Source organism: Neovison vison, chromosome 3 (genome assembly GCF_020171115.1).
Source record: "Neovison vison isolate M4711 chromosome 3, ASM_NN_V1, whole genome shotgun sequence".
In the NCBI taxonomy this organism is placed as follows: Eukaryota; Metazoa; Chordata; class Mammalia; order Carnivora; family Mustelidae; genus Neogale; species Neogale vison.
This window is the reverse complement of record NC_058093.1, coordinates 46931425-46943182: the sequence shown is the minus strand read 5'-3', so window position 1 is coordinate 46943182 and position 11758 is coordinate 46931425. Positions and strand designations below refer to the sequence as shown.

The window sequence follows — 11758 nt, the reverse complement described above, 5'->3', positions numbered from 1 at the left end:
GCATCAGAGGAATGCAAGTTAATACCAGATCAGACACAATCTCACCCCCGCTAGAAAAGAAGACACCCCAGGTGTCGGCGAGGACGGAGCAGCTGGGACTCGTGGGCATGGCCGGTGGGGATGGCAAGGGTCACAAGCCCCAGGGAACGTCGTGGCATCTTCTAGCGCTAGAGCCGGACCTCCTGTGCGACCCCAAGACGCTCCAGGCGGTGCACACGTAGGTCCATTAAAGCAGGTGACAAACAGATGCCAGGACCATGGAACAGCCCCGGAAGGGAGACAAAACGTGTCCCTGCGTCCCGCAGCAGCAAGTGTGACTGTCAGTGCCACACAGAAGCAGCAGACACACAAGAGAATGTGCTGAGTGACTCCGTGGATATGACACGCAAACACCTGTAGGACTGGCCTAGTCAGATGGGGGTAGGGGACGCTGCCTGGTGGGGACACGGGGGACCTGCGCTGGATTCTCCTCCCCATGTCTGCTCAGGAAGAGCCAACCCGGACAGGGCTGCTGTCAGCACGAAGGTGGCCCACAGGGCCCCGTCTGGTTCTCTCTGGAAGAGCCGCCCTCCACCCAGTCTTCGACTTGGGGGTTTCAGACCCTCAGGCCCTCTCTGCTCCTGCACCTCTGAGCACACGGGGTGAGTTGCATCCATTGGCTCAAGGGTCTCCTCGGCGCACACAACTGTGCCCGGCCTGCACCTGTGTGAGTGATGGGGGCCGAGCCAGACCAACCCAGGTCCTGCACAAAGACACGGGGCCCACTAGGCTCTGGATGTCTGCCTCAACCTGGGAGAGGCCCTGCCCGGCCCCCCACCTGGGGATCTTAGGACGGTGAGGAGTTGGAGTATGGCTGTGGCTGTGACTGGGCCAAGGTGTATTCTGAGATTCCTAGAAAGGGGGAGGAAGGGAGCCGGGCACAGGCAGAAACCCCAAGTGAGGGGGCAGTTAAGGGACAGAGGACCAGAGGGGGCCAAGCTGAGGGGGTGAGGTGCTGGGCCGGGGGCCACCTTGGCTGTCCAGCTGAGGCCCCCAGACTTCTGGCACCTGCCAACCTACACACATGTGTCATGACCTTTAGCCCTCCCGGCTTTTGTCCTGGCCCTGTGCCTGGGGTGTGCTGGTGCCATAACATGTGTGACTCGAGTCACGAGTCAGCCCGGGAGGCGTATGTGAAGTTGTCCTTTGCAGGTGTGAGATCTGGGGCTACGGTGTACAGTGACAGGTCCCCAATCTGTCTTCCAGCCCCGGGGGTGGGGCCAGGCAAGGCTCTGTCCCCCAGCAATCCCCGAGCCAAGAAGCCTTTTGCGGCCATGGTGACTCCCTGCCAGATATCTCTGCCACCCACCCTCCATGCAGTAAGGACCGTGCCTAGTGATTCTTTATTGAATATTCTGGGTAGGCCAGGGACCTGGGGGCTGTGTCTCTCATGGGAGGTACTGTGGGACCTGAGCCCACATAGTCCCCTTCCGGGAGGTGCCCCTTGGAGAGGAGAAGGACATCTGGGGCTCTGGTGTGCCTCGCCTCTGTGGCCTGGCCATGTGGCGATGTCTGTGTGCTCTGGGTCTCCCATCCCCACCCCTCTGGGAGGATGGGCCACAGGCCTCCAGGTCACATCTTGCTCCGGGGGCAGTGCTTCAGGGCCTCCTGCAGGGCGTGGATGACACGGTCCACATTCTCCCGGGTGGCATTGCAGCCCAGCAGGCCGATGCGAAGCACCTGTTGGGGGAGCGGGATGTGCAGATGTCAGGCAGGCCCTGAACCAGGTCCTCCAGTGGGGACGCCCCTGTCCCAGTCACACAAGGAGCCCCTGGCCCTCTGGCCATGCAGAGCTCAGGAGGAGCGGCCAGGATGGTGGTCAGTTAATGAGCACTCAGGATTGCCTGCTTGGAGGGCACAGCCGGACCCAGGCCCAGGGCCTCTAGCCTGGTCGGTCCACCCGCAGCAGAGGAAGGCCATTCTGGGTGGGATTGCTGCACCCCACGACATCACTGAGCTGGGGTGAAAGGGGGCAGGAGCTGTCCCTCTGCCCGGATTCCCCCTAGGGACCCCTCAGCTGGGGCCTGGTGTGCACTGTGCTCCATGTGGGAGGTGGGGAAGGCAGCTTCTGTGGCAGGTGGCAAGCAGCCGCTGTCGCCTTACCTTCCCCAGTGAGGGCCCAAGGCCGCCCGTGATCTCGATGTCAAAATGGTCCATGACATAGTTGACGATGTCTCTCCAATTATAGCCAGCGGGTGCAGCCACCGTGGTGACAGTGGGCAGCCGGATGGCCTGCAGGATATGCCTGACTCAGCCACCTTCCCCACGGCGTGTGGCTAGCACCAGTGGATCTGGCCCAGCCAGCCCCGGTCTCAGGGTCTGGAGGGGCCAGGCAGAGATGGGGATGGGCAGGGAGTGGGGGAGCAGGGGCCCGAGGACAGTGAGGTCACCACCTCCCCAGCAGCCCAAGCACGCTGGGTGTGTCCGAGTGTCTGTTCCCTCCGACAGGTCACGACCTCCCTGGGGCTAAGGAGCTTCAGTTTCCTAAGAAGCCTGGGATGACTGGCTGGTGACCCTACCCACCCCACCCCCCGCCTGGGGACTGCCAGGGCTCTGGAGGCCAACGGGCGTGTTCTGGCTCAGAGATCACCCACAACTTCTTCAAGTGGGGAGGCTCTCAGGGAGAGTGGGTGCATCAAAGTGTTCTAAAATCCAGAGGTCAGAGAGCTGTGGCTGTGACAATGACTGCCTGGGTGACCACATGACACTGTGTCCATTCAGCAGGGACTGGGCAGAAGCTCTCCCCTCCCCCCCACGCCCCCCTGCCCTCTGCCCTCTGCCCTCTGCCCTCCTCCCTCCTTACTGGATCCTTCACGAAGAGCTGCAGACCCAGTCCCTGCAGGCGCTCGTGTAGGTATGCAGTGACCTCCCGGTGCTGCCGCCAGCTGCTCTCCAGGCCCTGGGAGGGCAGAGGGTACCCAGTGGGCAGGGCCGGGGAGGGTGGGGGGGACACCTCCCTCGGTGGTAAGAGTGGAAGAAACTGGTTCTCATCCATGACTGGGGGGTGGGAGGGCAGCTTCAGACCATAGGGGGCTCCTGGGCCCCTCGCTTGGCCTGGACTCCGATCCCCATTGAGACCCCCTGAGTCCCCAGTCTGGTGGCCTGGTTCTGCCCCAGTGACCAGACCTGGAGCCACCTCAGGGGTGGACATAGTCTGGGTCTGGGGGACTTGGGAGGGGCCTGGCCAGTGGATGGACCTTGCAGCTCCTGGACAATGTGAGGTGGGAGCCCCTTGCTGTGGGTGTGGAAGTGGCCATGGGGCAGGAAGGGGCTTCCAAGCTCCCCACTGTATCCTGTCTTCCCAGCACATGGACCCCCACAATCCCTAATCCATCAGGTGCACCTAATCCATTAGGTGCACCTAATCCATGCACCCCCGAGCCCTTGGCTAGCCTGGGTGCAGGGACGACCCAGCTTCCAGAACACCTCAGCTTCTCCCCGCCCAGCTCCAGGGTGCAGCTCTGTGAGCAGACCCAGAAGGGCAGACCTCGGCATGAGGCCTGCCACAGCTCCAGTGCTCATTCCCACTCCTGGGCTGGTGGCAGGCCATGGCCCCTGGGAGATATTGGATGAGAAAGGCCTTTGTGCTGGGGGCAGTGTCTTCTGTCCTGTGTCCTGCAGAGCCAATATGCCTGGGGCCATGAGAGTGTGGTCGTGGCACTGGACAAAGTCACCACCTACCCCCACCCCCCCACCCCCGGTCACACATGCCTGTCCCTGCTCAGCCCCTGCCCCACCCCGGGAGCTGGCAGTGGCTCTAGGACAGCGCCGAGCCTGCTGGAGTCAGTCCCTCTGACACTCAGGACCACCAGCCAACTCCAGGCCCTCACGCTCAGCTGGGCCCTCATGGAGCACCTCACTAAACAACCCAGGGGGCAAACGATGGTCCCCACCTGCCCCGTCACTGCGTCTGACCCCAGGGCTCTGTCCTCCTCAGCCCCCTCTGCTCGCAGCCAGCCCTCCCGCCCCTCTCCCAGTGCTCCTTCTTGGAGCCCGACCTGTCCAGCTCAAGGCCACTGTCCTGTGAAGCTCTTCTCTCTGCTTCACCATACACTCAACCCTTGCTTCTCTGCAGGAAGCCCTCCCATCTGTTTCCACAGAAGGGCTTGGGGGTCCAGAGAAGTGGCCTCCCTGGGGCAGCCAGCCTCATCACAGGGGCTCCTGGAAGCTGCTGCCCCAAGGTCCCGCCCCGGCCCCTGCTCCACACTGCTCTCTGCCCCGTGCCCCCCTCACCTGTTCCGCGATGAGGGCCAGGCTCTCTCTCAGGCTGAACAGGCTGATGACTGGGGTGGTATGATGGTATCTGGAAGACAGGATGGTGCTTGGTCCAGCGTCACTGGGCGAGGGACAAGTCAGGCTCTCTGACAATGGGCCCAGCCCGCTTCCCAGGGGGCTGCTGCCCAGTTTGGGGCATGACAGACTCCGAGCTAGAGAAACAGCTGGGTCTGGGAAGAGCAAGGCTCAGAGCAAGGACACTGGCCAGATCGCCTAGGACTGGCTCCCTCCACCTGGCCTTTCTTAGCCCCAGTGGCCCCAGAGTAGGGCACAGTTCCTGGTGCCCCTCAGCCCCACGTGTGTCATAAGGGATCTTGGGTTGTAGCCAAAGTCGCTTCTCAAGGAGCCCTCAGGTCAGCTCCTCCTTTTGAGAGGTGGGTAAACTGAGACCAAGGAATGGGAAGATGTGGCTGTGCCAGGTCCAAAGGGCCCAGAGGTGCACAGGGACTGAGAGGAGAGGGCCCGGTGGAAGGTGATGGGGGTCGTGCTGCTGGACCTGAGCCCCCAGGCCCGGGGCATCGCTGGCCTGACCCTGGTGAATTCTGGGGCTCCAGCTGGGGTCTGGGCTTAGAGGCCGGTGTGAACAACTGGTGAGAGGCTGGGTGGTGAGGGGCCACCAGACGTGCGCCCTGCCGCGGTCCTCACATCCTGGGTTGGTCATCGCAGCCCCAGATGTTGGCAAGCCACTTCATGTCCAGGTAGAAGGAGACAGGCTTCGTCTTCCGACTGTAGATCTTATTTCTGGGAAGGAAGGACCAGCCTGAGTGCATGCCTGTCTGGATGGAGCGCTGGGAGCAGTCCTGTCAGACTCTCCTATTTTGCAGAAGTGAGACAGAGGTGCAGGGCTCCCCAGGACCCCTGTGGCTGTGCTCTGGCCCAGGGGGACTCTGTGCCTCCCCAGACCCCGCACCTTCCTGGGACAGGCACAGCTGGGGACTTCAGCTCTCAGGCCCCCTGGTAATGCAGCAGGCCTCAAAGCCTTAAATATATCAATTGTCCAAATCGGTGTGAACAGATGGGCCTCTAGCTGAGCTCTGAGCCCTGCTCTTGGACCCAGCCACCTCCGTGGCCCTCCCACAGGCAGCTCAGTCTTCCCACACCCATGTGCAACCCCTGACCACATCTGAGATAGTCTCTGAGCTGGTAAATGGCCGAGGGCTGCCTACGGTAATCATCTTCTGGGGCCAATCCCCTGTCCCTGACCGACCTGGCTCAGGGTCTGGACACTGGGGACGTGGGAGACACTGGGGCTGTCGGACAAAGCGGGTCCATGCCCACCCCATGAAGCATCAGCTCCTGGATGCTGAGCTGGGGGTGGGGGGCACAGGGCATGGCCACAGAGCTCCCAGTCCTTGACTTAAAACTGGGGAGCTTCTAGAACGCCAGACCCTGCATCCTCACACACCATGATGAGAATCTTCTGAGGCTACGAGGCTCATACTTGTGATCCTCACTGTGCCCCGGCTACCCACTGCCCTATGAGCTCAGAGCTTCATTGCACCTGTCCAGGGCGTGCACCTGTCCCAGCTGGGCAGTGAGCAGAGGTGTGTCTGAGCATGGCCCAAAGAACCCCTCCCTCCCTTGTTCTGATCTTTCCTCCTCAGGGGCCAATGGCTTCACTGTCCATCCAGCCCCAGGTGGGAGGTCCCGGGGTCACTCACTTGGCCTTTTCACTGAAGGAGAGGAGCGAAGTCCCTGGAGGCGAGTTCAGGACCTTCTGGGAGCCTGAGTACAGGACGTCAATGCCTGTGGAGAGGAGGGGCGCGTGCTCCTGGGGGGCCGAGCTCCACCCAGGGCGGGCTCATTGCAGGTGCCGTCTGAAGCAAGGTGGACGGTCTTGTCGGACTCAGCCCTTGACCTCTGCGACCCGACGCTGTGTCCAGGGAGATGGAGTTAAATTTTAGGCCACCTGTTTACAGTGGACTGGGTAGAGGAGAAGCCCACGCAGGTGGCGTCAGGGGTGAGTGGGCATGTGGGGGTGGCCAAGGGGATGGGGAAACAGGTTTTCTTGCTCCATCTCAAAGTAAGAGCCTTCTGACTTCTGCGAAAACCGAATTTGATGTGAGAGGCTGTGAGTCTGAGCATCGCGTGGCCTGGCAGGGACACCTGAGGACTGATGTGGGCTATTGGCTCACATGGACAGCCAGCACTGTCCATGGTTTACTCCTGAAAGTACAAAGCTGGAAAGAACCCAAAGGTCTGCCACCTGGAGAGGGGGAGCTGTGATACGTTCAGGGAATCAGAGGACAGACATGCCAAACGACATGACTAAAGCTTGCCTGCCTGAAACTGAGGTCCGCAGCCTCTGCTGAGGATGGGCTGGAGGGTTAGGGCAGAAGTACGGAGGGTGTCCTAGGTTCACCCCGGCTTCTCTGGGGACCTGGGCTGGAGCATCCTCTCTCCTACGGTGGGCTGGCCGGCCTGGAGGGCACAGTGTGGGCATCCCAGACAGCCCTGCCACCTGCACTGCATCCCCAGGGCCCCCTTCCTGAGCCCCTCCTTGCAGAGCAGCGATCTGAGGGTCAGCCCAGAAATCTCGCCCTTGCCTGCCTGGAGCTCCCTGATGGAGATGGTTCTGGGAGAATTGTGGCTGACCAAGCTGGGTGGGTGGCCGAAGACAGGCACCACCCATGTGGATCAGGACTTTCCTCTGGGGGGAAATGCTGGGCCTAGAAGGCTTCTCTGCAAACAGTGCTAGCTGCACATGACGCACCGGTGGGGTGCCGGCCGATGGGGAAACTGAGGCCCAGCCTGGCTGACAGGCGCTCTGGCACTTCTCCCACACACACTTGAGGGGCTCTGAGCACCTCTCCAGATGCTGGAGGGGCTTCTCCCTCCCACTTGCTCCCCACATCGGGGCCTGACAGCCCAGCGGAAACAATGGGGTGTTGATTAGCTGGTGGAGGGGGAGAAGATGAAGTTTCCCTGGGGCCCTAACCCACAGTGTGGGCTGACGACAAGCTTGTGGGCACAGAGGGGCCTGCAGGCTCCGGGACCCCAGCAGCAGTGGTACAGGTACGTGGCTTACCTTGCTGGTCCATGTAGATGGGGGCCCCACCCAGGGATGCCACTGAATCGACCAGGAGCAGGCAGTTGTACCTGGGCGTGCAAGGCAGCAGAGTGAAGCCCGGGACATTTTGGACTCTCTGGGGTTTTGGGAGGGACCCGAGGACCCCCAGAAGGCCAGCAAGAAAGCTCAGCAGCCTTTGGCCTCCTCCAGGGTACACCCTCCTGGATTGCCAGACCCCCAGGACCCCCAGTGTGGGAACCAGGGTGAGCAGAGGGGCGGAGCAGGTGTCCATGAGGGGACTCCGGGGAGTGTGGCGGGCCCAGCTGGCCTGCACATAGGGCCCCCCACTCAGGTGTGTTTGAGGGCCACCCCACTGAACTGTGGTCCTGCCGGACCACTGGGGCTCTGAGTGGGGACGGGGGACGGAATACACGAGGCTGGGCTTTCCTTCTGCCAGGGAAGGGCACCCAGGGAGGACAGGGTTCAGAAACAGCTGAAAGCTTTGACTCTCCTCCATTTCCATGTTTTCTCAGGAATTAAAAAAAAAAAAAAATGGCATAAGGCCGCCTGGCCAGCTCAGTTGGTGGAGCGTGCAACTCTTGACCTTGGGGTCATGAGTTTAAGCCCCACGTTGGGCGCAGAGGGGACAGGTGGATGTCCTGGGGGGTGATAGCCCAAGCTTGGTTTACTAGACAAGACCCCAGGGTATAGGCTGTCCTGGCTGGGGTGGTGCCAGGTAGCCCTCTCTCCCCCAGGGTGCACACAGCTCTGCCAGGGCAATCCTGTCTGGCTGAGTAGAGCTTCTCTTCTTGCACCCTGTGGTCAACTCTCTGGAACGGGCCTGCCGGACCTGACGACACCCTAGGTCCTGCCCATCCCAAGCAGGGGTGGGGAGGCTGCAGGAGGGTAGTGGAGGTAGGAGGCCGCTCTGGGGCCCTCAGATCTCAGGACAAGGTTGGGGCAGGCCCAGCAGCTCCTGGGACCCAGGGAGCAGAGGCAGCCTCAAGCCCTTCCCAGCCACGGGGACTGGCTGGCAGAGGGCACACCTGGCCTGGAGCACCTGGGTCCTCCTCTCTGGTGGGCAGAGGACCTCCGAGGGGCCTTATGCCCTGTGACAGAGGCTGGAGAGGGTGTAGAAGATCAGAATGGGATCTGGGTCTTGTCTGCTGCCTCCCAGACTGGAGGGACCTGCCTGCAGTCCCAGCCCTAGCGGACTCCCATGTGCTTGGCTCTGCCCCCAGCGCTGTGGACAGGCTCACCTGTGGCAGAGCTCCCCATAACCGTCGAGGGGCTGCAGCACGCCGCTGGATGACTCCCCCTGGGTCAGAAACAGCAGCACTGGCTTGTGCCGGACCAGGCCCTGCGAGGGACAGAGGTGTCTGTCATGGACAGAGACAGCAGGCTTGGACTCCCTCTGGGCCCAGAAAGATTTTTGCTGGGGACGGCATGTCAGAATCCACCCCCTACACTCTCCTTTCCTCCCTGTGGACGGTAGAGATCTGGGCATCGCCAGCAAGCCTCGTCCCCTATCTGTGGCATCTCCCTGCGCTGAGCCAGAGTCTGGGCTCTGGGAGGTGGGCTTGTCCAGGAAGACAAGGACTTTCTTCCAGAGACCAAGGAAGAATGGCACCAGTCTCCCACCTCGTCCTGTTGAGGCTGCTGGGAGGTCCGCTGAGTCCCCAGGGTCTTAGCTGGTTGGGATAGACCTTTCCTGAAGGGATGTCCTGAGCATCAGGGCATGTCCTGCCCCCATATCCTGCCTTCAGCCCACAGGACCAGGATCCTGACTCAGTTTCCCTGCCAGGCAGAACCATCCCTATCCCTTTCCACCGGCTCCCAGGTACTGGAGTGCTCCTCCTGTCCTGGTCCCCCGGTGCTGGGAAGAGCTGAGGGTCTGCCACCAGACCTGGTGTCCTAGCCCTGAGCCCCTTCTGTGGGCTGGCCCCTTTCCTCCATCGGGCCCTACCTCTTCCAGCTCCTGCAGCGTGTAGTGGCCTCCAGGGTCCTTGATCATTGGGTGCACTCGGGCTCCTGGGGGAGGGCATTGGAGGGTATTGGAGACAGGGTCTGTGCTGAGCCAGCAGGCCCTGTGAGTGCAGGAACCCACCCACCCCAGCCCAAAGAAGAAGCCAGAGAGAAGTAGAAGATGGGTGTGAGTGTATGGGGCCAGCTGCACTGCCTCTTCCTGGGGTGAGCCTCCCCGAGCCCAGCCAGGCTTCTCACCCAGGAAGCAAGCAGGCATTTGCACAGGCCCGGGGACCCCGTGCCTTCCCAGCAACATTTGGGAACCGAATGGAGGAGGAATGGGTGAGTGTGGGCTCTGGAAAGGCAGGCCCCTGCTCCCTCTCTCGGACCCTTGCAACCCCCACAGTGCCCCCCCACATAGCCAACCCCCAGAGAGCCATAAGTGGGCAGGAGGAGGTCCCAGGACCCCCAACCCCATGGGGGATCCCAAGGCCGAGGTGCGGGCTGTGGGCAGAGCCTCTGGAGCGCGGTGCTGAGCCCACCAGGGCCTGGCCTCTGCCCCTTGACACCTCCCTCTGAAAGTCAGTGTGTGCACTCAGGGGACCAGGTGAAAGGTGGGCCTTGGGGGTTGTCCATTAATGAGGACCAGCCATGTGTGGTGCAGCCATGTGTGGAGCTGACCATGCAGGAGCTGCGAGATGCTTCCAAACACCGAGGTCAATCATTAAACCCATGGCACACTCCTGCTTTTGATTCTTGTCTCTCCAGAACATTGTACTCTGGAGATGAAAACCTTGTCCGTGCTGCTCCAGAAACAGGGTTGTTTCCGAGATATTGGTACTGGGAGGGGGTTTCAACCTCTGGCACCTTGTCCTGTCACAGGGTGGAGATAATGCCTGGGAGCCCGGTAGGGCTGCAGGGGCTCTCAGATTTGTACTGAAATCCGTAGCTTCCCCTAGCGCTGTCTCCCCGCGGGCTCCGGAAACCGCTGTCCTCAAGCTCTGGGATCCTGGGAGGTGGGAGTCTCTCAAGCACTCCAATGCCCGCTAGGAGAAGGCAGCTGCTGGCCCGCTGGGAGGTGGAGGCACGAGGGGGATGGGCACGCCTGGGGAGGGGCCATGATGGCTCAGTGGGGTGGGTGGGCTGGGTCTGCCAGCTTCACCTGGGAGGCAGGCTGGAGGTCGTGGGGAAGGGGGAGGCAAGGGCCCACACCGCACCCTGTGCCCCACATGTTACCAATGCGCTCCCCGATGTCCGCAGCCCGCTGCCCCCAGATGCCGTTGGCCCCGACCAGGAAGGAGTCCCCCGGCTCCAGGAGGTTGAAGAGGGCAGCCTCCAGGGCACAGTGCCCTGAGCCGCTGACAGCCAGCGTTAGGGGGTTCTTGGTCTGGAACACGTACTGGATGCCCTGCTTGATCTCATCCATTATCTGGGGACAGAGGGCACATGGGTCAGGCCCTGCTCCCCTCCCTCGCCCAGCTGGAGAGTAGGCTTGGGGACTGGCCGCTGCCCCCTGCTCGGCCTACCTGGAACATCTCCTTGTGCATGTGTCCGATCATCTGCAGCCCCCCAGCCGCCAGCACGCGCGGGGCCAAGTTCGAAGGGCCGGGCCCCAGTAGAAGCCGGTTGGGGATGGACAGGGGCTTGAGGAGGGCCTTCGGTGGGGGCACCAGCAGCTGGTGGGAGGCCATGGTGCGCACCCGGCCCGCTGCCTGGGGCCCCAGTGCCGCAGTGGCCCTGGCCAGTGCTCGGAACATGTCCCAGGGCACCTCGAGCTGGTATCTGGAGGCGAGGCCAGTCGATGGGTTCCCACTAGAGCTTTGGACTTTCGTTGTTTGCTGTCGTGACCTGACCCGCTATCGATGTGTTTCCCGCATGTCAGGGCCTGACAGGCGGGGTGTTGAACCCTTGCTAGGGAGGAGGAGCCTCTGGAGTTCAGTCAATGAGAAACAGAGCTTGGCGCATTGCCCTCTGCCCTCCCCGCCCCCTCCCCAGCTCCTCTCAGCTGTCAGGGCCCAGCCCCAGCCAAATGTATCCTGCCGGGCTCAAGGGACCCCAAAGGTTTTATTAAAGGACCAGTGAGCAGCTATTTCTGGCTTGGCAGAGCTCCTCGGTCCTGCTGTGGTAGTGCAAAAGTGACGACAATGGGGTTGCTGAGTGCCAATAAAACTTTATTTATAAGACCAAAAGGTGGGCTCAATTTGGCCCAGGGGCCATAGTTTGCTGAGCTAAGGGAAAGGCTCAGTTTAGAAAATACGTATGCCCTGTGCGTATAGAAGCGCGCGCGCGCACACACACACACACACACACACACACACTGAGGACATGTTCCTTCCTCATCCTTCAAGAAATAAGTATTCCCTGTGCCTCTTCTTTCCCAAGGGCCCTGAGGTTTGGTGTTCAATCCCGTAACCAAGGGCACGCTTGCTTACGGAATCGTCTCCAATTTGCTAAGCTGACAGGTGGGTT

At 61.6% G+C, this 11758-nt stretch overlaps 1 protein-coding gene across 1 annotated transcript; it reads right to left on the bottom strand.

Moving 5' to 3' along the window:
• Positions 1–1363: 1363 nt before the first annotated feature.
• AGXT (alanine--glyoxylate and serine--pyruvate aminotransferase) lies at positions 1364–11180 on the bottom strand. The gene is made up of 11 exons (XM_044240909.1): positions 10816–11180; positions 10526–10718; positions 9291–9355; positions 8584–8684; positions 7343–7413; positions 5976–6060; positions 4960–5055; positions 4273–4342; positions 2843–2938; positions 2143–2271; positions 1364–1719 (listed from the first exon to the last, which is right to left on the bottom strand). Exons 1-11 carry the CDS (start codon positions 11044–11046, stop codon positions 1612–1614), a joined length of 1245 nt encoding a protein of 414 aa, XP_044096844.1. The 5' UTR covers positions 11047–11180; the 3' UTR covers positions 1364–1611.
• Positions 11181–11758: the final 578 nt, after the last annotated feature.